The following is a 24,141-nucleotide window of genomic DNA, read 5'->3' on the forward strand; positions in this document are numbered from 1 at the left end:
AAATTCTGTCATCAAACTTTGTCATCCAAGTCTGGCATTCTCTGTATTTATGGTGGGAACTCTGGAAAAAAAAACACACAGCCACTCCATTCGTTCGTGGTTGCTTTGCAATGTTTGCAGTTAGCCACTTATTCCTTCCAAACGATTACTTGTTGAATTTGCGATTTCCAGTTTGATGTGTAATCTTTGTTCAATGGCTGATAATTTCTCTTCATTATTTCTCTTCATATGACAAGGATTAAAAAGGATTTGCCAGTAGCTTGTCGACTGTCATGATGATGACTGCTAGTTAATATTTTGAAAGTAAGATGTTGACATGATCAGTCCAATCAAAGCTACCGTAATTTCACATTCATTTAAAAAAAAGTGCTAAAAATGTGGGACTGAAAACTGAATGATGGTCGCCACTGCTCCCGCAACCCCATTTTCATATCATGCGACCTCACATGGAGTCGCGACCCCTAGTTTGGGAAACGCGGTCATAAACTGACGCGCTCTAGAACAGAAGACCATTACTAGGCGCGTGGCTTGCATGGAGATGTCTGCTTTATACCTCGCTTTGCTGCTGTTCTCGGGTAAGTGTTCTGTTCTCTGTCACTTTCAGAAAAGTAGTTTTACACAATTGTATCTAAACAGCAGCATTGATGTCAAATTATATTGCGTGGTTATTTTCAGAAAATCTAAAAAAGCTGTGCGTCAATTGGAATGGGTGCACATATGCCCAAAGGGGTGAAGGCTATAGGTTATCACTAAAAGGGATTTTCATCCTTTTCGACACAAAACAGTTTTATGTATGTATTTGTCATATAGGTGAATCCCACAGTAGTGTTCCTGCATTGTACAACAGACTGTTGTCTGGTCTATAAAGGACAGCCTACAGAACAGGGGAAAGTTAACGTGTGCGTGTTAGAATCCTACAGCAATGAGAACATTTCTCCAAAATCAAAGCCGTCAAATTGTACATCAATTTAGTTTGCTGTACACTGTAGCCTGTGTGTTTGTCTCTCTGTAAGTATACACACACTCACAGCGGTTATAGTTCATACATCAACCGTTTATTTAACAATACCTATTACAATCTAAATTTAGAGCATGTTATCGACGGGATAACCAGATCTTATGAAGGGACTGAGTTAGTGACAACACCGACCGTCACCTCCCGGTTACCGGAGCGATGGCGGCGGCGGGACAAGCGGGGCTTGTTGGAGTTGGCGGGCGTCGTTAAATGCAGCACTGAGAGGTCGGCGGTGGCTTACATCATGTATGGATGTTACTGCGGGCTGGGAGGCCAGGGATGGCCCCGAGACAAGGCTGACTGGTGAGTACCATCACACACACACAGCTACTACTGGACAAGGACTGGTTGGCCCTGGTCAAAAGTCTACTAGGACTCGGCACTTAGCCCTGGTGTAATTACAGCTGTGGCTTTAGGCACAAACCCGGTTGGCACCAACTCTGATTTTTAAATCCATCCACAGACATTGAATATCCACAAACAGTCATTTCATGCTGTAATGTGGGTGTTGTCTGCCAGGGCCGGCTCTAGGCATAAGCAACATAAGCGGTGGCTTTTGGCCCCACCCCAAAAATATATATTTTTGATTTCTTTTTAGGAACTCAGTCGGTGTCTCAACTTCCTGTTGAGAGTTAGAATAGGTGTACAGTTCGAGATTTTGTGGTACATCAGCAGTTTTGTCTCCTCCTCCCTTACCCCCAGCTGACGCCTCCTCCCTTCACTGACAGTCACTCAATTAGAGATGGCAGCTAACAATTTTCAGATTGGTACATTAGTCTAGCCAGTTACAGTTGAAGTCGGAAGTTTACATACACCTGAGACAAATACATTTAAACTCAGTTTTTAACAATTCTTGACATTTGATCCTAGTAAAAATCCCTTTCATAGGTCAGTTAGGATCACCACTTTATTTTAAGAATGTGAAAGAATAATAGAGAGAAAAATGATTTCATATTTTATTCTTCAGCATTGCCTTTAAATTGTTTCACTTGGGTCAAACGTTTTGGGTAGCCTTCCACAAGCTTCCCACAATAAGTTGGGTGAATTTTGGCCCATTCCTCCTGACAGAACTGGTGTAACTGAGTCAGGTTTGTAGGCCTCCTTCTCGCACACACTTTTTCAGTTCTGCCCTCACATTTTCTATAGGATTGAGTCAGAGCTATTGTGATGGCCACTCCAATACCTTGACTTTGTTGTCATTAAGCCATTTTGCCACAACTTTGGGAGTATGCTTGGGGTCATTGTACATTTGGAAGACCCATTTGCGACCAAGCTTTAACTTCCTGAGTGATGTCTTGAGATGTTGCTTCAATATATCCACATAATTTTCCTCCCTCATGAGGCCATCTATTTTGTGAAGTGCACCAGTCCCTCCTGCAGCAAAGCAGCCCCACAACATGATGCTGCCACCCCGTTCTTCACGGTTGGGATGGTGTTCTTCGGCTTGCAAGCATCCCCTTTTTCTCCAAACATAACGATGGTCATTATTGCCAAACAGTTCTATTTTTGTTTCATCAGACCAGAGGACATTTCTCCAAAAAGTACAATCTTTGTCCCCATGAGCAGTTGCAAACCGTAGTCTGGCTTTTTTATGGCGGTTTTGGAGCAGTGGGCTCTTCCTTGCTGAGCAGCCTTTCAGGTTATGTCGATATAGGACTCGTTTTACTGTGGATATAGATACTTTTGTACCTATTTCCTCCAGCATCTTCACAAGGTCCTTTGGTGTTGTTCTGGGATTGATTTGCACTTTTCGCACCAAAGCACGCTCATCTCTAGGAGACAGAACGCGTCTCCTTCCTGAGCGGTATGGCGTTATGGTGTTGTACAGATGAATGTGGTACCTTCAGGCGTTTGGAAATTGCTCCAAGAATGAACCAGACTTGTGGAGGTCTACATTTCTTTTTCTGAGGTCTTGGCAGATTTCTTTAGATTTCCCATGATGTCAAGCAAAGAGCACTGAGTTTGAACCGTAGGCCTTGAAATACATCACAGGTACACTCCAATTGACTCTAATGATGTCAATTAGCCTATCAGAAGCTTCTAAAGCCATGACATCATTTTCTGGAATTTTCTAAGCTGTTTAAAGGCACAGTCAACTAGTGTATGTAAACTTCTGACCCACTGGACATGTGATACAGTGAATTATAAGTGAAATAATCTGTCTGTAAACAATTGTTGGAAAAATTACTTGTCATGCACAAAGTAGATGTCCTAACTGACTTGCCAAAACTATAGTTTGTTAACAAGAAATGTGTGCTGTGGTTGAAAAACWATTTTTAATGACTCCAACCTAAGTGTATGTAAACTTCTGACTTTAACTGTATCTAAACTTGTAGGAATCATGGCCAAATACCGGCTGGGCATTCAGGGCACGTGCCCAGGGAGTCTGACCTCCAGTGGGCCCKAATTCATTGTGTTAGTCACACTCACAGATATCATTAAAGGTGCAATATGTAGAAATCTCTCAGCCATTTTCTGGTTGCTAAAATTCTAATAGTTAGCCTAATAGTTGACCAAATCTCGGGTTAGGACCCACCCAAAAGGCTAGATCCGGCCCTGCTGTCTCCTATCCCATGGCCAACAGCTCGTTTCTCAGACCCTCCATTTTGAGCTTGGAAAAAATATGGASTGAATTCTGCTTTGTTGATGACCTGCTACATAAAGAGGACACAACCCAAAGCCACTGTCCTCCACGTAGTGGATAGCAGAGTGGATTTACATAACTTCTCAAAGTACTTTATACATTGTACCAGAGTTAATAACTCCCATCAACAACATGATCGTGTTGTTTTCTGTCCACAAGGTGCTGTCACAAGCATGACTGTTGCTATGGGAAGGCTGAGGATCTGGGTTGTCAGACCAAGACGGACAAGTACCAGTGGACCTGTGAGAACAAGATGTCCAACTGCGGTARGAACTACACATCCCATAATGCAACACTTTATTTCTGTACTCCTAAGCATTCTCTGGGATAGTGGTTCATCATTATGCCTAACCCTAACCTTAAATGAAAAGCTAAAAGCATATTTATGATATAGCCAATGTTGACTTTGTGGTTGTGGTAACTAGTAACAACTGTGGATACAAGCTGTATTTCCAGGTCTGAAGCAAAGGGGCAATTTTCCATCGATAATGTGAAAAAGTACAGTTATATTTTATTCTATTTAGTCCTATTGCATTCTAAGAGTTCTAAATTCCACCCGGTCTGTTCTGTCCGGAGGTTCTAGAGTCCCTCAAGAACAGGTGTGACAAGATTCTGTGCAGGTGTGACCGGGAGGCAGCCAGGTGTCTGAGGAGAGCTCCCTTCATCCTTAAATACGCTGTCTGGCCTGACTTCATGTGTGGATACGAACAGCCCTCCTGTACCCGTCGCTGATGCTGTTACACTGTGTGTGTGTGTGAGAGACTAGAGTTCTCTCAGGTTTGTCCTGGCTAGTGGTGTGTGTATAATAAAGACCTACAGTACTTGACTGTACCCACTGCTCATGTGATTCATGGGTCTGATTAACAGTGTGATTTTATCACCATGACAGACCTGGTGGGGGTGTACCATTAAGTCCATGACTGAGGTCTCAAACAGCAGCTCTATAAACAGGTTGTAGACTGACATTTTCAATGTACAAAGAAAACAGTAAGGACATTATTCTAATGGCGTGTGTGTGTTAGAATCCCACAGCAATATGACGACATTGCTCCAAAACAAAGCCATCAAATTGTTGGCGTGTGCATGTTAGAATCTAATGGCGTGATTTCATCTGTAGGCCTAAAAGAAAAATACAATAATCTCATTTCATCTGTAGGAAAAATCTTTGGAACAAACAAAGTTTCATCCCATTCTTAAAATAAAAATAAAAGTATTTTATTAATTTGTTTGTTTGCTAAGTCTAAGAAACCATAACAACCCAGCATCAGAGGGAATCAGTCAAATGAAATGTTGTTTGTCACATTCACATATTTAGCAGATGTTATTGCGGGTGTAGCAAAATGCTTGTGCACCCTCACCATGGTAACTGGTCAGAGAGAAACACAGTGCACCAGAAGTAGTACTACCAGTTTAATTAAAGGGACATTCCACCACTGTTAAACCTCATATTCATCATCTTCCAGTATACAACTTAGTTTGTCCTGAATGGCATCCCTTATATTTAACCAGGCAAGTCAGTTAAGAACAAATTCTTATTTACAATGATGGCCTAGGAACGGTGGGTTAACTGCCTTGTTCAGGGGCAGAACGACAGATTTTTACCTCGATTCAATCTAGCAACCTTTCGGTTACTGGCCCAACACTAACCACTAGGCTCCCTGCCGCCCCTACATAGACCACTACTTACGGAAAAGTGGTGGAATTCCTCTAAATTAAAAAAAAAAAATCAGAATAAAAAATGAAAAAAAGACAGATATTTAATAATTAAATCTACGCAATTAGCCACAACCAACCGCAGGACAGAACACCGCAAAGAATGAACCTATTCATGAACAATTAAACAAATTGACAATTGAAAACATTTAAACATTTTGTCACATACAAACATAAAACATCCTTCAGGCCATTGGTTACACGAGCGGGACNGTTGTTTTCTGTCCACAAGGTGCTGTCACAAGCATGACTGTTGCTATGGGAAGGCTGAGGATCTGGGTTGTCAGACCAAGACGGACAAGTACCAGTGGACCTGTGAGAACAAGATGTCCAACTGCGGTARGAACTACACATCCCATAATGCAACACTTTATTTCTGTACTCCTAAGCATTCTCTGGGATAGTGGTTCATCATTATGCCTAACCCTAACCTTAAATGAAAAGCTAAAAGCATATTTATGATATAGCCAATGTTGACTTTGTGGTTGTGGTAACTAGTAACAACTGTGGATACAAGCTGTATTTCCAGGTCTGAAGCAAAGGGGCAATTTTCCATCGATAATGTGAAAAAGTACAGTTATATTTTATTCTATTTAGTCCTATTGCATTCTAAGAGTTCTAAATTCCACCCGGTCTGTTCTGTCCGGAGGTTCTAGAGTCCCTCAAGAACAGGTGTGACAAGATTCTGTGCAGGTGTGACCGGGAGGCAGCCAGGTGTCTGAGGAGAGCTCCCTTCATCCTTAAATACGCTGTCTGGCCTGACTTCATGTGTGGATACGAACAGCCCTCCTGTACCCGTCGCTGATGCTGTTACACTGTGTGTGTGTGTGAGAGACTAGAGTTCTCTCAGGTTTGTCCTGGCTAGTGGTGTGTGTATAATAAAGACCTACAGTACTTGACTGTACCCACTGCTCATGTGATTCATGGGTCTGATTAACAGTGTGATTTTATCACCATGACAGACCTGGTGGGGGTGTACCATTAAGTCCATGACTGAGGTCTCAAACAGCAGCTCTATAAACAGGTTGTAGACTGACATTTTCAATGTACAAAGAAAACAGTAAGGACATTATTCTAATGGCGTGTGTGTGTTAGAATCCCACAGCAATATGACGACATTGCTCCAAAACAAAGCCATCAAATTGTTGGCGTGTGCATGTTAGAATCTAATGGCGTGATTTCATCTGTAGGCCTAAAAGAAAAATACAATAATCTCATTTCATCTGTAGGAAAAATCTTTGGAACAAACAAAGTTTCATCCCATTCTTAAAATAAAAATAAAAGTATTTTATTAATTTGTTTGCTAAGTCTAAGAAACCATAACAACCCAGCATCAGAGGGAATCAGTCAAATCAAATGTTGTTTGTCACATTCACATATTTAGCAGATGTTATTGTGGGTGTAGCAAAATGCTTGTGCTCCCTCACCATGGTAACTGGTCAGAGAGAATCACAGTGCACCAGAAGTAGTACTACCAGTTTAATTAAAGGGACATTCCACCACTGTTAAACCTCATATTCATCATCTCCAGTATACAACTTAGTTTGTCCTGAATGGCATCCCTTATAGTTAACCAGGCAAGTCAGTTAAGAACACATTCTTATTTACAATGATGGCCTACTGGGGAACAGTGGGTTAACTGCCTTGTTCAGGGGCAGAACGACAGATTTTTACCTTCAATCCAGCAACCTTTCGGTTACTAGTCCAACACTAACCACTAGGCTACCTGCCGCCCCTATAGACCACTACTTACGGAAAAGTGGTGGAATTCCTCTAAATTAAAAAAATAAATCAGAATAAAAAATGAAAAGACAGATATTTAATAATTAAATCTACGCAATTAGCCACAACCAACCGCAGGACAGGTGGGACAGAACACCGCAAAGAATGAACCTATTCATGAACAATTAAACAAATTGACAATTTAAAACATTTAAACATTTTGTCACATAAAACATCCTTCAGGCCATTGGTTACACGAGCGGGACCAATGAAGCGATAGCCCTTTTATGTTAAACAATGGAGTCTCACATGTCCTAGTGTTCATCCCAAATGGCTCCCTATTCCCTATGTAGTGCACTACTTTTGACCAGGGTCATATGGCTTACCCTCTAGGCCCTGGTCAAAAGTAGTGCACTACATAGTGAAGAGGGTCCCATTTGGGACAAATTCAAAACAGGTGATTTCCTTAAATTGAAAATGACAACAGTTGGATATCGCCATGTTTCAACTCTTTCTGAATGCAGGAAGTAGAACTTGTTATTATTTACTATTACCATCTGAAACTCAAGTGCGTAACTATTTATTTTGTTGAGTAAAAAAGGCATTATATGTGTTGCCTTCCAACGAGACAAGCTGAGCTAGCTCCACATCACCATGGAAACAGAATGTTGTGCACCCTATTCCCTACATAGTGCACTACTTTTGACCAGAGTCCCTATGGGTAGTGCACTATATAGGAATAGGACAGTGTGCCATTCGGACGCAGACAGGAATAAAACTAACAGAACCTGGGCACGTATTCACTAAGGTTCTCAGAGTTGGAGTGCTGATCTAGGATCAGTTTTGAGATCAATCAATACGATTATGGATCATCATTTAAATCATAATGAATGAGATTATATGGACGGGGAGGGAATCTGACTCTAGATCATCACTCCAACTCTGACACGCTGTGTGAAAGCGGCAGGCGCTCTCCAACCCTGTGTTTCTCCGAAGCCAAGACTACCATCCTGTAGGTTTATCTCCAACCCTGTTCCTGGAGAGATACCCTCCTGTAGGTTTTAACTCCAACCCTGTTCCTGGAGAGATACCCTCCTGTAGGTTAACTCCAACCCTGTTCCTGGAGAGATATCCTCCTGTAGGTTTTAACTCCAACCCTGTTCCTGGAGAGCTACCCTCCTGTAAGTTTAAACTCCAACCCAGTTCCTGGAGAGCTACCCTCCTGTAGGTTTTCCTTTCAACCCCAGTTGTAACTAACCTGATTCAGCTTATCAACCAGCTAATTATTAGTATCAGGTGTACTAGATTAGGTTGAAAACCTACAGGAGGGTAGCTCTTTAGGAACAGGGTTGGAGTGAAAACCTACAGGACAGTATCTCTCCAGGAACAGGGTTGGAGTTAAAACCTACAGGAGGGTATCTCTCCAGGAACAGGGTTGGAGTTAAAACCTACAGGATGGTAGCTCTCCAGGAACAGGGTTGGAGTTAAAACCTACAGGATGGTAGTTCTCCAGGAACAGGGTTGGAGAGGCCTGGCCTAGAGTATGTGAGCAGAGTTGAGTGGTCGGAAACCCCTTGCTCATGGAGCTCTGCTTGCACACTGCTCCGGCGGTTCACGTCCTTTCCAACCGCTCCGGGGAAGAAAAAAAAACAAGCTATTTTTATTTAATTAACTAGGCAAGTCAGTTAAGAACAAATTCTTATTTACAATGACGGCCTACCCCAGCCAAACCCGGACGACGCTGGGCTAATTATGCRCCGCCCTATGGGACTCCCGATCATGGCCGGTTGTGATACAGCCCGGGATCGAACCAGGGTCTGTAGTGACGCCTCTAGCACTGAGCTTTCCACTCCATTTCCATCCTACCATTTGGTTTGAAAACAAGTTATTGAAACCAAATAATTTGAAACCAAATGATTTGAATGAAAATTATTTTAATTAACAACAGGAAAAGGTTACTGTGAGAAGCGCTCATAATATAGATATTTTTTTAAATCAACTTTTTAATTGGCCTATTTTGCATGTTATTTTGACATTAATTCKTGTTACATATCAGTTTGCAAACAATGTCAAATATATATTTWWWAAAAAATCCTTTAGTTAATAAAGCYGCTCCAAAATGCAGTTTTTTCAGCCTGAGCTCAGTGCTTCCTGTGGAGGAGGGGCAGCCAGCCAGGAGGCGTTGGTCATTTTCTCTAGTTGCGCCGTGATTGGCTCAGTGTCACTCGTGGGGATACCAGGTCACCACAGAATCTTCAGGGAGAGCTAGGCAGTTCAAGCCCCCGTGGGTGCTGCCATAGATTTACATCAGAAGTGCCAGTCCAAGAAGGCTCAAGGTCATTGGCCACAGGTAAGGAATATTTCTGTTTGTAATAAAGCCCTTTTGTGGGGAGAGACTCATTTTGATTGGCTGGGCCTGGCTCCCCAGTGTGTGGGCCTATGCCCTCCAAGGCCCACCCACAGCTGCACCCTTGCCCAGTCATGTGAAATCCATAGATTAGGGCCTAACGCATTTATTTAAATTGACTGATATCCTCATATGAACTGTAACTCTGTAAAATCTTGTTGCATTTCTATTTTTGTTCAGTATAAAAAGCAAATAATTTAAATGTATGGTCACTCAGCTGTGCTTCACAAGTAATACAACGGATCTATTACCGGTGTGATCATATAGCCTACCTCAAATTTAGATATATATATATTTTTTTTTTATTGTCCAAACAACAATGCATTGGCAGGGCAATTCAAGCAAAGCCATGCAGTGACAAATATGCAGTGACAATGTGTTGGGCCTATAGTTTACTGCACAAACCATCAATTGCTCCAGAACTGTTTTTAATTGGTTAATGTTGTGTAGGCTTTACATTTTTTAGAAAATCTGAATGGTAAGATCTCCGCTTGCATTTTGACTCAAAGTGACCTGGACTCAGAAGAGGTGGTCACCATTGTTCTAGAATTTCTCCTGTTAACACTGTCAACGTTTCCCTTTACTGTGGCAAATGTGATCGAATCAACGCAATATTAGCCACTTTCATACAACATCCCGAAACAAAAACTAACTATGCACGAGATTGCGTTGTAGGCAGAACACATCGGAGTAGGATTCTATTGCATTGACACGCTGCTACTCAGCCCGTACTCTACACAGACTGGTGCGCCATAACCAATCAGAGCTGCAGTAAGGCCTATATTCAAATTGACCATTGCCATATATGGATCTGTGCCATTTACTTTGAACTGGACTGTGCTTACAGCATGAGCGGTCGTGAGTAGATGCGCTTGTTTTGAGATCAAACTGAGAGCTGCATTAGGCCAAGTGTGCACATTTTTTTTATATCCTTTGCAATTTAGTGAGTTACTAGCCCAGTTATAGATCATTTGTAGTCAGCTATAGGGGAGTGATTGCTTCCAACAAGAGCACCGCACATATACAATTCCAGACATTTTTAAAAAGCTAGTCAGGTAAAGAGCTTTTTTTTGTCTTAAAGGGGCAGTGTTGTATTTTGAGCCAGGCTTGAATAAGCTACGTAGCCAAAAGGCAGAGGGTTATATCATTTGTCTGATTCTCTGTAATAATGGTATAATAATGCATTTTATTTTGTCGTGGTTTCTTGCATCAAAAAATAAAACATGTTCAGTCCCCGCCTCGTCTGAAGGACAAGTGGATCAACAGGGTAATGTCAAGCCCTGCATCTATTTTTTTTCTTCAAAATTCTCATGCACTATAGGGCTACATTGAAGACCTCACATTGGCTGCTACTGTAGTATGAATGATAGAACAGCTATTTCCATGTTAAAATGTTATGGGATGCATTTATGCATTGTTTTAGATGGTAGGCCACTCTGGTAGGTCTACATTATGATCAAATAGACACAGTAGCCTACATGGCCACTGTTAAACCTGTAACTTAAAGCAGGTACAGCCTCAGTGTTCACAGTAAACCTGTAACTTAAAGCAGGTACAGTCTCAGTGTTCATAGTCACTTAAAGCAGGTACAGCCTCAATGTTCACAGTAACTTAAAGCGGGTACAGTCTCAATGTTCACAGTAACTTAAAGCGGGTACAGCCTCAATGTTCACAGTAAACCATTAACTTAAAGCGGGTACAGCCTCAGTGTTCACAGTAACTTAAAGCAGGTACAGCCTCAATGTTCACAGTAANGTAACTTAAAGCAGGTACAGCCTCAATGTTCACAGTAAATGCGCGCTTGCAAGTTGCACAGAATTTTAACAATGTTCAAGTTTGTGCTCAGCAGACCTGATATTTACTCAGTGCCGAAAAAAGGGAACATTGTAACTCACCTTGATTTTTCACCTGTGTTTTATCAGTTTCTTTATGAAAATATTTAGCATACTAGATGACAGTAGCTAAAGCAAAGAGCTATGGCAGCACACAAGTATACCATAAATGCATGTTGGGCTGGCATGCCATGAACTTTTTCTATTGTTTGTTGGTTTGGCAATTCCACTGTCAGCCAGAGAAATATGCTGAGGATTATCACCACAGCAAGCAAGGTACTTGGAGTCAAACAGACAGGCCTGGATGAGATCTTTAAGGTCAGGGCCCTCCCCAAGCCACGCCCTGTACCCGGACTTTGAACTACTCCCCTCTGGGCGCAGGTATAGGGCACCCCTCGGCAGGAAAAACACAACTAGACAATAATTTGTGCCAGGTGTGATATCCCTCCTAAATAGCTCTGGCTTATGTTCCTATCCACCCAGTAAGGCCAGCAGGCTAATGTTAACATCGATTCAGTAAGGCCAGCAGGCTAATGTTCCTATTGACCCAGTAAGGCCAGCAGGCTAATGTTAATATCGACCCAGTAAGGCCAGCAGGCTAATGTTCCTATAGACTCAGTAAGACCAGCAGTCTAATGTTCCTATTGGCCCAGTAAGGCCAGCAGTCTAGTCTCTTTTTATTGGTATGTAACTGTTATGAAAGTTGTATTGTCAATTTGTTTTGTTATTTAAACACCCTTTAAACGTATACATGACACTGCAACAAAATGTCCCCATGGGGACAATAACGTCAGTAAAGAACTCGTGAATTGATCGCTACTGGAGTAAAATTGAATTAGACRAAGCGGCTGACGCTCCGGCCTTTAKGAAACTCGCTCCAGTCAAATTGGGCAGCGTCCAACTCCTCGCTCCACTCACATACTCTGCTATGGCCTGGTTCTGATTCCTTGTTTCTATCAGTCTAGTGCGACAGCCACACTTACCACAGAAGAGGTGGCCGCAGTTAGTTTCCACAGGCAGCACGGCCTGCTGTAGACACACYGGACAGGACATGTCTGTATAGAACTGTTGCCTGGGTTCGGCTGGTTCAGCTTCCTGAGGGACGGACAGAGCGAGGGATGTGGTATGATACTTTCACGGAGGAGAAACTAATGAGATAYAATACCAGGGTCCTGTTCATTAGGGCACACAATAGAAAAACGTTTTGAAATGGATTAAACTAGTYCAGATAGTCCCTCTTTGTATCAGTACATTGTCTTCCATTTGGTGCCTAATGAACATGATCCAGAAAGTACAAAGGATCTGCGAATGGGACAGTTACAGCGGCAGATCGTCACACCTGCGATTCGGACTGTAGCTGTTGCCGGACAGCACGAACATGCTCCTGGTTCTCTGGGTGGATGTTATACTGCTCATTTCTGCAGGTAGAGATGTGTAGAATTAACAAAAAAAACATCTTTAGGTTCAGATATTAGAAACCCGCCTACAACTTGCCAACTACAACATTCACTGGCATATCAGTTGAAAACAAAATACATGTTTGATTTAAGAAAGTAATAAAATAAAAAAATTAAGTTAATAACTGGTTACAAAAAAACATCACAACACCATTTATTCCCATAAGAATGTCAATAATTACTAGACCTGCAGAGCAGAGTTACCAGTCCACMCAGGAACGTGACACTGAGAACGACAACCAACAGGACTGGGTTGCTGACTCCCTCTATGAGTGAGCCTTCAGCTTGCAGCAAATAGTCCACCTCGCCACATTCATTGTTTTCATCCATCCCACTTAATCATATCCTATAGAACTGGTTTAGAACAGAGAGAGTAAATATGAGTCACTTAGCTACATTCAGCCCACAACTCCCCCTATCTAGCTAGCTATAGTGAGGCAACGTTTCTATTGTGTTATTTGACTGTACGTTTGTTTATTCCATGTGTAACTCTGTGTTGTTGTTTGTGTCGCACTGCTTTGGTTTATCTTGGCMRGGTCGCAGTTGTAAATGAGAACTTGTTCTCAACTGGCCTACCTGGTTAAATAAAGGTGAAATAAAAAATAAAATAAGTTTAAAAAAAAACGTTACCGTTAGCTAGCTACAGAACGCAAACCACTCAACGCAGAGCCAGAGTTYATAGCTAAATATGACTTAGGCTATATCTGTCGTATTGCTAAACTATAGCCAATGCAGATAATAAGAACGAAAAGGGGCTAAATAAGGTCAGGTACGTTAATGTTTACAAGCTAAAAGTATCACCCTATCTATTTGAAAACAAAAATGTCCTTTTTGGCCATAATTAAGGTTTGGGTTAGGCAAAATGTTAGCAGTTTGCTGAAGGTTRTGGTTACCTGTCCATTGCACTGAAGTACAATAGGAAAGATCCATAGGAATTCACTGCTCCACTTCCGCATTCTTAGAAAGGTCCTTTTCCAGCCTACCTYCAAATGGCGTCCCAATTACTGCCTGCTCTAAATTCAACTCAATGTGTTTATTCACATTTTCATGGAATAAATCAGTCAATGTTTTTTTGTACTTCTTCACATATGCTTATGATTACTGGGATTTCTTTAGAGGTATTCTGGACTAACTACCGTTGATAAAGATGGTTGATCCTATTCAGGGTCGAGGTTTCCCCTACTTCAGAGTGGTATCTTTTTTGGGTTTCCACTAGGTAATACAGCCACAAAGTCAAAATGTGTTATATCGTTAAAAAAAAGTCTGAATACAAAAATGAGCTTTTTGGTCTTAATTCAGGGTTAGGCTTATCAACGTGGTTAATGTTAGGTTTAAAATCTGATTTTAAGAAGATAAATTGTAGAAATAGGCAGAGTTGAGGACTTTGTGGCGGTGGTAACTAGTGACGACCATCCCAGCTGGTTGGAAAAAGCTTGACAGAGGGGTGACCGGTAGATGTGTGTCTTAGCGTCTCTGTTTATGATTAAATAACATTTACTTTCGACGTTGTATGCATTAATGCAAGTGAAAACAGCGTGGGACCGTATCCGTTCTGTCRGGAAAACCGGTTAGCTAGCTTTTTACAAATAATAATACCTCGTTTTGGTCATCCAGTTGATCAGACGTGTCGGTCTTGTTGATTTCATCTCGATAGCTGGCTGGCTAGCCATTTTCAGATAAAGAAGGGCGATCAACGTGGATTAATTGGACTAGYTACCTACAGTACGATGAGTACCTTGGATTCTGTGGATCGAGTTGAACTGTGYGAGAGCCTTTTGACATGGGTACGTATAAATAAATTTTCTCGGTTTAATGAACGGTTGTAGACTAAATGTGTTTAGTTTACGTTGTCTGGCTTTAGCTAGCGCCAAAATCAAGTCTACCAAACCTAGGAAAGTTATGGTAGCCAACGCGTTACCTATCTGTGGTGTGTATATATATGTAAACTAGCTACTAGAGTTTTATCTTGTCTGATTGTTAAAATACTGATAACTAACGTTAGCTAATTGTCTACCCTAGTTAAGATAACAAGCATAGTTTAACAGCTGGCTATATGACTACTGCTTGAGGATGATGACAGGAGTTTAAAACGCTGTCATCAAGAGTTTAAAACGATATACGTTTTAAAATCTCATCATCCTCAAGCAGTAGTCATATAGCCAGCTGTTTAAGTTAAGTACCTTAACTATGGTAGACAATTAGCTATCAGTATTTTAACAACCAGACAACATAAAACTCTAGTAGCTAGTTCACATACGTTAATCAGAGATGTTGAAGGATACCCCCGCCATGGATAGACAAGTTGTACACATCAATACTGTACATGCGTYCTTCTCTAAGGAGCCCTCTTCTAAATTATCCTGTGGCTGAGATTCTGTCTCACTCAATCCATCAATCATGAATTTCCTAACAGCAGGTTGTCATGTGGCTAATTACTGAAATGTAATATTGAATTGGAAGTTGACAGAGACCTTTGCTTTCTATTTGACCTTCTGTCCAGCTATCATAACAAAAAGGTTGACAAATACTGGTCACARCAACAGTGAGTGGGTCCAGATGTGTCAAAGGGATTCCAAGGGATGGAATGTGAACAGTGGCACTGTAGACACAGGTCTATTGAAAGTTCCGGTGTTGTATTGAAAGTTGTTGACTTACCAAAATGTAGATTGTGTAGCCTAATATGGCTTAGTTAGCTAGTTTTAATTAATATTTTTTATCTGGACGAAGCAGGTACAAACATCCTCTTCTAAGTCATCATGGCTGGGTTTATCTATCCCTGAGATTGTGACATTGAGCACACTGTGACACTGTGATTGTGACGTCTCTTGATATTGGGGAGTTTTCAAATGTTTCTACCACACCATCAATCTGAAACTGATCATGATGATTTGGGTGTGATATATTTATTCCATTAATAACTAAGTTAAAAAAAAATACATTGTACGTTACTGGTCCAAAGCTAGCGAGCCACAGACAGTAGTTCAAATGCATTCATATTGAGAAGATAGCCCGCCAGTTAAGGTTTATGTCTTAAAGAAAGATAGATCTAGTTGCTCCTGCTCCTTTCCCTGGAAGTAATATAGTTGGCTCACATTCCTCACATAGCTGTTTAGCATTGTTGCTAAAATATACTGAARCAGGCCCACCACTCACACAGTAAACAAGAGAACATTGTTTCCCTCTGTCAGCAAGCATTGTGAGTATACACACAGTAGCCTAGGCCATGTCGCTGAAGCCTGAACCCTGGAAAGTGTGGGTTTACTAAAATATTCTCAAAAAGTCCTCCTCTGCAGGAAACTGGTGTCAAGGGAACTGGGCCTAATGCCATTGTTTTGAGCACACTCATACCAAAGTGTATTTTCCTTATTGGGACAACTGGGCAATAAATGGACAGTAATTGGACAAACTTTTGAATCTCCCTAAATGAACTGCAGTCTATTGTTCTGAATKATTATCAATAGGGGTTCAGCAGMAACTCTGGATGTGTTKTATTTGTTGCCGTTCRTTATTAATAAACCGGTTCTTCTCGCAAGGACATTAACATGCACATTCCTGTAAGATGGTAAGGCCCAGGAGGGTGTAACTTGGCATGATGGTAAAGGGCCAAGGACTACACCCTCTCATGCCAATTAGCCACAAATGCTAACTTTGATAGGTCACAACCCCTCACCACATTTGACCTAGAGTCATGAAATTYGGGTACATGGGTCACAATCCTCACAAGGAACACATTTGCCTCAAGGACCCGTAAGGTCTGCTGCCATGATGKATTTTTCCACCATTCAGAATTTTGTGATAAACACTTAAAACGCTACTCCTCTGTTACCGAAAGACCGGTCTGCACGAAACTTGACATGTGGCATCTATGGAAAAGGTTCTCCCAACTCAGTATTTTCCAGATTAGTACCTAAAACAACATGGCCACTATTGACCAATAAGCCTTCWCATGGGTGTGGTCTGGCACATAAATACATAGAAATCAGGCAAGGATATTCATATTGTAACAACACATGTTCCAAACACAGTCAATACTCAACACATGTAAGCACATTCAGATCGATCACACAGTGGTGCTATAACTTTAACCTTTATCTTGGCCAGGTCGCAATTGTAAATGAGAACGTGTTCTCAATTTGCCTACCTGGTTAAATAAAGGTGAAATAAATAACAATAACACGCATTTGTTTTTAACTCTTGATGTGTTTGAGTGATGAAATTTGGCACACATGCTCAGGCATATGAGCCTAGTTAACCTGTAAAGTATCGCTAAGTTTGGCTGCATGGTAGGGCTGGGCTAATGTGTCCAAAATATATCAGGGTATTTTTTTTTTTTTTTTTTTAATTGGACGGTATGACGGTATTTGATATTTAATGTTTTTGAATAATCAAAGTTCTACATTTTCTTTATGAGTAGTGCGTGACTCTAGGGTGGCAAGGCATACATTCTAAATGATTTCAATGGGTCTTTTTCGGGGGCTCCCGACTGGCGCAGCAGTCTAAAGCACTGCATCTTAGTGCTTGAGGCGTCACTACAGTCCCTGGTTCGAATCCAGGCTGTATCACAACCGGCCACGATTGGGAGTCCCATAGGGTGGCGCACAATTGGCCCAGCGTCGTCCGGGTTTGGCCGGTGTAGGCTGTCATTGTAAATAAGAATTTGTTTTTAACCTCTCTGGGGTAGGTGGGACGTAATCGTCCCACCTGGCCAATAGCCAGGGAAAATGCAGAGCGCCAAATTCAAATAAAATTCTATAAAAATCAAACTTTCATTAAATCACAGATGTAAGTTACCAAATTAAAGCTACTCTCGTTGTGATTCCAGCCAACATGTCAGATTTCAAAAAGGCTTTTCGGCGAAAGCATAAGATGCTATTATCTGATGATAGCACAACAGTAAACAAAGAGAGTAGCATATTTCAACACTGCAGGCACAACACAAAACCCAGAAATACAAATATAATTCATGCCTTACCTTTGACGAACTTCTTTTGTTGGCTCTCCAATATGTCCCATAAACATCACAAATGGTCCTTTTTGTTCGATTAATTCCGTCGATATATATCCAAAATGCCAATTTATTTGGCGCGTTTCATCCAGAAAAACACAGCTTCCAACTTGCGCAACGTCACTACAAAATATCTAAAAAGTTACATGTAAACTTTACCAAAACATTTCAAACTACTTTTGTAATACAACGTTAGGTATTTTTCAATGTTAATAATCGATCAAATTGAAGACGGGATGATCTGTGTTCAATACAAAAAGAAAACAAACTGACGCAACTTTTCTGGTAATGTGCCTCTCTCAAACAATCCACTTCATGTGACTGTCATTCAAGATGGCCGTACTTCTTCATTACACAAAGGAAAAACCTCAACCAATTTCTAAGGACTGGTGACATCCAGTGGAAGCGGTAGGAACTGCAAGCAAGTCCCTTAGTTTTTATTGAGAAACCAGATTTCTAATTGAAACTATAAAAAGTAAACTATAAAAATGGACATTCCCCACGGCGTATCACATTTTAACAAACCAAACATTCAAATACCGTTTTTATAGAAGGTAAAGTTAAAAACCCAAACCTGTCCATGCATCAATACTGGTATATCGTAAAATACAGTATACCGCCCAGCCCTAGTGCATGGTGGCGCTGTTGGACAGAAAGTCATTCATGCAATTTATTGGCTCATAGCAGCCATTTTGTTTGAGCTAGAGTCCTGGAAAACATTGTGGTTGAAGATGTGGATCCATAGATGGTGCTTATGTCTTAAAGAAAGATAGATCTAGTTGCAAAAAATTATCCAACATGTTTATTGCATGATCAGTTTGATTCTGAGTTCTGATATTTGGCAAGCGTGGTAAGCAGTACGRAAGTAGCTTATCCTAGGGTGATGTGTCACAGTAGTCCCACAGCTGAAACCCAGCATTGCTGCTTGCAGCTATATATATTTTTCTTTTCTTGACATGGTTGAAATGCTCAAATTATTTGACCAKCTTTTTTTYTTTTTTTTGGTACACAGAAACTGAGTAATTTGGTCAAAAAGCATGGCAGTGATAGGCCTATAGGTTGCGCCGTTGTAAGCAGTCTTTAGAGCTCTGCTACCCGACCCAGCMCGATGGGTCCCGGGTTAGGGCCGGGTAGGGACTTTCTTTCATCAATAACTAGGGTACGGGTTCGAGTGTCACAAAATGTATCAGTTACATTTTGAAACTGCTCTGCCACACACAGTACAGTCATATCTAACTAAGATCATAACATGGTGTTAGAAGTGTTTCAAACTTGCCAAATATAAGAGACGAGATATTTCACCCAAAAATAATGTTTCTAGAGTTAAAAAAAAAAAAGTTCTAGAGTAATGAAAAGTAGCTAACTGCTCTCTGTTTTCATTGAGTAAAGCAGGCCAAGCGAAGCCATTGCTATGGATAGTCACTTACTCTGAAGYKCCATGAGCAGAGTGCATGCAGAGCGAGCTGCCTGTGTCCAGGGAGTGAGTGATGGACAGAGAGGAGCGGCTCATGGATTTACTAACGGAGGAAGTTGTTTTGGGCCAGGCTTTAAATTTGGCAGAAGCAATCGGGCCTGTGTAGGGTACGGCCTGAATTTAGCTGGTGTGAGCTTGAAATGTAGGACTCTAGCAGTCTCACTTACACCCTCATCCCTTGCCCTGTTTGAYCTTAAATAAAAAGTTAAGTTAGCGGTGTTAAACGTTTTAAACGAAATGGGGATCGTCCTCCCCCCCTGMTSTCGACCCGCTCCACTAAAGCCCTGTCGATGTGAATGGGGGCGATTCGTTTTTTTATAGTCCTCAATCAACTCCTTTGGCTTGTTGAGGGAGATCAGGCCTACCAMTGTCATGTCGTCTGCAAACTTAATGATGGTGTTGAAGTCATGCRTGGCCACGCAGTTGTGGTTGAATAGGGAGTACAGGAGGGGACTAAGTACGCACCCCTGAGGGGCCTCTGTTCTGAGGGTCAGCGTGGCAGATGGGTTGTTGGCTACCCTCACCACCTGGGGGTGTCCCGTCAGGAGGTCAAGGATCCAGTTGCAGATTCTAACAAAGGTGATTCTAACATGTATTGATCAGCGGTGTGAAGTTAATTATGTATTTCATTTTCATTAAATGTTGCTACATTTTCTAAACGTGTTCGCTTTGTTATTGTGTGTAGATGGGTGAGAGAGAGTGATTATTCCATTTTGAATTCAGGTTGTAAAATATGTAATAAGTCAAGGTGTATGAATATTTTCTGAAGGCACTAGCTGAACTCTTAACTAACATTTTCATATCAATGTTCCTGTGATTTGTAAGTAATGTTTCCCAAGAGACCATTCTCTTTAATATCAAAGAGAACTTTGTTACATGTTCTCAGAATTTTAAGATATTAATGTTGTAGACACTTTTCGGTATGCCGTGAAACGCTACCTACAGCACTAGACTAAACTTCACRTGCGTCATCTTTGTGTTATTGAGAGATAAACATGGTAATGCTTTCACTGATTGCACATAAATTAACATTGTTCCTACATGGAGTGCTTGCTTTGTTATCCAACTGATCTTGTCCTTTGTGTCATCCTGTGAACCCCGTTCATTGCTGCTTGCAGCTATATTTTTGGTAACATTTTTTTCTCTGGGAGTTCAGTTTTTCCTCCACTCCACCCATCTGTTTCCTTTCAGTTAGAATTGTATATGGGTGTGGAGGATTTCCTCATTTTAGCTYTCTCTCAGATGACAGTGAGGTGCAGCTCATTTAGAGGTGAGGAGAACTAAACACTACAAACAGATGTGAAAAATGGAACCTGAATTAAAACAAAAAGAGATCAGTCATTTTCAAACAACTGAATATGTCTGTTAWAAACGAGCTCCTTGAGTACCACGGCCAGGGGTTTAGAGGTTATACAATAATCTGAATGAGATTAGCAGATGAATTAGGATTTGATCSGAGTACGTTACCATAAGAAGGCGGATGAGCCTTGTACCAGTCTGTTTCTTGGAGAGGACGTTGCTTATGAGGTGGTGTGGTMTCCTATGCTGACTAGTATTGTCTGGCTCACCCTCGGCCTCTGCAGCATGCGAGGGCAAAATGTAAAACCCCACACCAATTTTGTCAACATGTACTCTAATGGGTCGTCTAACCAGCTGGCGGTCACTCATCGCCTCTATGCTAATCCACAGCAGGGATTCTGTTAGCCAGCAATTGCCGGCTTTTGGCYGATAATGAAAAGCTGTTAAAACGTATAAAAATGACCTGAAGAAAAAATCTCATTGCAAAATGCTTTTATTCATTGATGTAAATACCAGTCAATGTAAATACAATTGACTGTCATATTTCAGTCTATTTGTTCATTTGCATAATGTAATACAACTAAACTCAGCAAAAAAAAAAAAGAAAACATCCCTTTTTCAGGACCCTGTCTTTCAAAATAATTGTAAAAATCCAAATGACTTCCCAGATCTTCATTGTAAAGGGTTTAAACACTGTTTCCCATGCTTTTTCAATTAACCATAAACAATTAATGAACATGCACCTGTGGATCGGTCGCTAAGACACTAACAGCTTACAGGCGGTAGGCAATTAAGATCACAGTTATGAAAAATTAGGACACAAAAGAGGCCTTTCTACTGACTCTGAAAAACACCAAAAGAAAGATGCCCAGGGTTCCTGCTCATCTGTGTGAACGTGCCTTGCATGCTGCAAGGAGCATCTGGACTGCAGATGTGGCCAGGGCAATAAATTGCATGTCCGTACTGTGACACGCCTAAGACGGCGCTACAGGGAGACAGGACGGACAGCTGATCATCCTCGCAGTGCGCAGACCACGTGTAACAACACCTGCACAGATCGGTACATCCGAACATCACACCTGTGGGACAGTACAGGATGACAACAACTGCCCAAGTTACACCAGGAACGCACAATCCCTCCATCAGTGCTCAGACTATCCACACAATAGGCTGAGAGAGGCTGGACTGAGGGCTTATAGCCTGTTGTCACCAGACATCACCGGCAAACAACGTCGCCTATGGGCACAAACCCATCATCGCTGGACCAGACAGGATGGCAAAAAGTGCTCTTCACTGAATAGTCGCGGCTTTCTCTCACTAGGGTGATGGTCGGATTCGCATTTATCGGACGAAGGAATGAGCGTTACACCGAGGCCTGTACTCTGGAGCGGGATGCATTTGGAGGTGGGAGGGTCCATCATGGTCTGGGGCGGTGATGTCACAGCGTCATCAGACTGCTTGCAATGACAACAAGCTCCAATCTCAACGCTGTGCGTTACAGGGAGACATCCTCCTCCCTCATGTGGTACCCTTCCTGCAGGCTCATCCTGACATACTCCAGCATGACAATGCCACCAGCCACACTGCTCGTTCTGTGCGTGATTTCCTGCAAGACAGGAATGTCAGTGTTCTGCCATGGCCAGCGAAGAGCCCGAATCTCAATCCCATTGAGCACGTCTGGGACCTGTTGGATCGGAGGGTGAGGGCTACGGCCCCAGAAATGTCTGGGAACTTGCAGGTGCCTTGGTGGAAGAGTGGGGTAACATCTCAGAGCAAGAACTGGCAAATCTGGTGCAGTCCATGAGGAGGAGATGCACTGCAGTACTTAATGCAGCTGGTGGCCACACCAGATACTGACTGTTACTTTTGATTTTTGAATGGAATGGAATGAAGCAGAGAAAAGTTACAGGAAACTAGAGGGGTTGAACTGGAATGGAGCAGAGAAAAGACAGGAAACTAGAGGGGGGTGGAACTGGAATGGAGCAGAGAAAAGGACAGAAACTAGAGGGTGGAACTGGAATGGAGCAGAGAAAAGACTGGAACTGGAATGGAGCAGAGAAAAGAACTGGAACTGGAATGGAGCAGAGAAAAGACGGAACTGGAATGGAGCAGATAAAAGACAGGAACTGGAACTGGAGCAGATAAAAGACAGAACTGGAGGGTTGAACTGGATGGAGAGAAAAGACAGGAAACTGGAATGCAGAGAAAAGACAGGAACTAGAGGGGTGGAACTGGAATGGGCAGAAGAAAAGACAGGAATGAGGCTGGAACTGGAATGGGCAGAGAAAAAACGGAACTGGAGGGGTGGAACTGGGGCAAGAAGAACTGAGGACCCATATCAGAGTCAGGCCATGACCAGGATCAGACTGCTTTCAAGGGCAGCCAAGCAACTCTGTGTCTGACAGTGTTATCCTTCATCACTTACACTCACCTGCAATTTTAATAGTCTGTCGTTGACTTCACCAGGGGTATTAGGCCTACCTGTTCGGGGCCTTTATGTTCCACTGGGGTCATTCCACTTCAAAAAGCACAAAAAATAGGATTTTGTCACCCACCATCTGATTTGTTTTGAATTTGTTTCTGTAGTTAGTAACCRAAATTATTTATCATTCCTGAAACATTATTTTGTTTAAATATAATTTGATCACTGAGAAATTAGTCTACGGACTGATTGCGCYCAAATTATAGGATTCAGATAGTATTCAATGAATATAGTACCCAACATCCGATTTGGACCAAACTTCTTCCTACCAATGAGTTAGACATGAGGAATCCCCCCCCCCAAAATTGTCGAAAGTCACCTATGGACCCCTCATGCCAACCCCAACAAGCAGTACACAGTATCAGTTCGAGCTGGGCGATAAATTGCCTGAATTGATGCGATAACATTAAGTTTATAACCCATATTAGCAAACATTTAATTTCAAACTTCACATATCTCTAATATAGGCTACTTATCGTAATGAACGACATCAGCAAAATGCCTGTGATAAGTGATCGATATGGTCGGTGTCGATAACTATCGGTTTATTGTCCCAGCTCTAGTATCGGTTCTCTATGTTTAACAAGTAGTATGAAGCTGTGGCTTGGAGTATTGCTTCTCCATACTATGTATGTATTCCCTTTGTTTGTTTGCATTTACCATTTAGTTTGAAAATACCAGGTTGACCACAAGATGCAGCTGTTCCTGCTCTACCGCCACACTCTTATCCATTTTGCTGTTCTCTCGTGTTWATTAAATCACAACATTTTCCTTTGGAACTTTGGGTAGAAAACCAATAGATTTGAAAATAAATGGTGTGATTCATCCTCCCATTTCAAGCCAGTCCTCCATGAAAGCAGATCATCTAGTCATTCTCTCAGACCGCCGCGCCACTCGGGAGCTAAGTAGCGAAGGCACTGCATCTCAGTGCTAGAGGCGTCATTACAGACACCCTGGTTCGATTCCAGGCTGTATCACAACCGGCCGTGATTGGGAGTCCCATAGCTGATAACACTGGGCCTCCTCCTCTACCTGATAACACTGGGGCCTCCTTCTACCTGATAACACTGGGGCCCTCTCTCTAGCTGCAG

The 24,141-nt window shown here is 41.9% G+C and overlaps 2 protein-coding genes and 1 long non-coding RNA gene across 3 annotated transcripts in view; 2 read left to right on the forward strand and 1 right to left on the reverse strand.

The window, feature by feature from the left end:
• The first annotated feature begins 467 nt into the window (after positions 1–467).
• Positions 468–4,849, forward strand: LOC112073888 (phospholipase A2). Its single transcript, XM_024141122.2, has 4 exons — positions 468–575; positions 1,090–1,318; positions 3,819–3,925; positions 4,243–4,849. Exons 1-4 carry the CDS (start codon positions 533–535, stop codon positions 4,389–4,391), a joined length of 528 nt encoding a protein of 175 aa, XP_023996890.1. The 5' UTR covers positions 468–532; the 3' UTR covers positions 4,392–4,849.
• A 7,465-nt stretch (positions 4,850–12,314) lies between these two features.
• On the reverse strand, positions 12,315–13,780 carry LOC112073891 (uncharacterized). The gene is made up of 4 exons (XR_011476709.1): positions 13,684–13,780; positions 12,978–13,144; positions 12,673–12,751; positions 12,315–12,428 (listed from the first exon to the last, which is right to left on the reverse strand). It is a non-coding gene; the product is annotated as an uncharacterized lncRNA (long non-coding RNA).
• Positions 13,781–14,191: 411 nt separating this feature from the next.
• Positions 14,192–24,141, forward strand: part of LOC112073890 (protein Hook homolog 3) — a 54,199-nt gene continuing 44,249 nt past the window's right edge. Inside the window, exon 1 of the mRNA XM_024141124.2 lies at positions 14,192–14,574. Coding sequence (XP_023996892.1) covers positions 14,518–14,574 — 57 coding nt within the window. The 5' untranslated portion in view covers positions 14,192–14,517. The remainder of the gene's footprint in view (positions 14,575–24,141) is intronic.

Source organism: Salvelinus sp. IW2-2015, unplaced genomic scaffold (assembly GCF_002910315.2).
Source record: "Salvelinus sp. IW2-2015 unplaced genomic scaffold, ASM291031v2 Un_scaffold2408, whole genome shotgun sequence".
Lineage (NCBI taxonomy): Eukaryota > Metazoa > Chordata > Actinopteri > Salmoniformes > Salmonidae > Salvelinus > Salvelinus sp. IW2-2015.

Excerpts from the sequence above, each read along its gene's own strand:
- LOC112073888 (XM_024141122.2), top strand. The coding sequence starts at position 533 with ATGGAGATGTCTGCTTTATACCTCGCTTTGCTGCTGTTCTCGG. Across the intron at positions 576-1,089 it reads CGCTTTGCTGCTGTTCTCGG|AGCATGTTATCGACGGGATA; the intron begins GTAAGTGTTCTG and ends ATCTAAATTTAG. Across the intron at positions 1,319-3,818 it reads CCCCGAGACAAGGCTGACTG|GTGCTGTCACAAGCATGACT; the intron begins GTGAGTACCATC and ends TCTGTCCACAAG.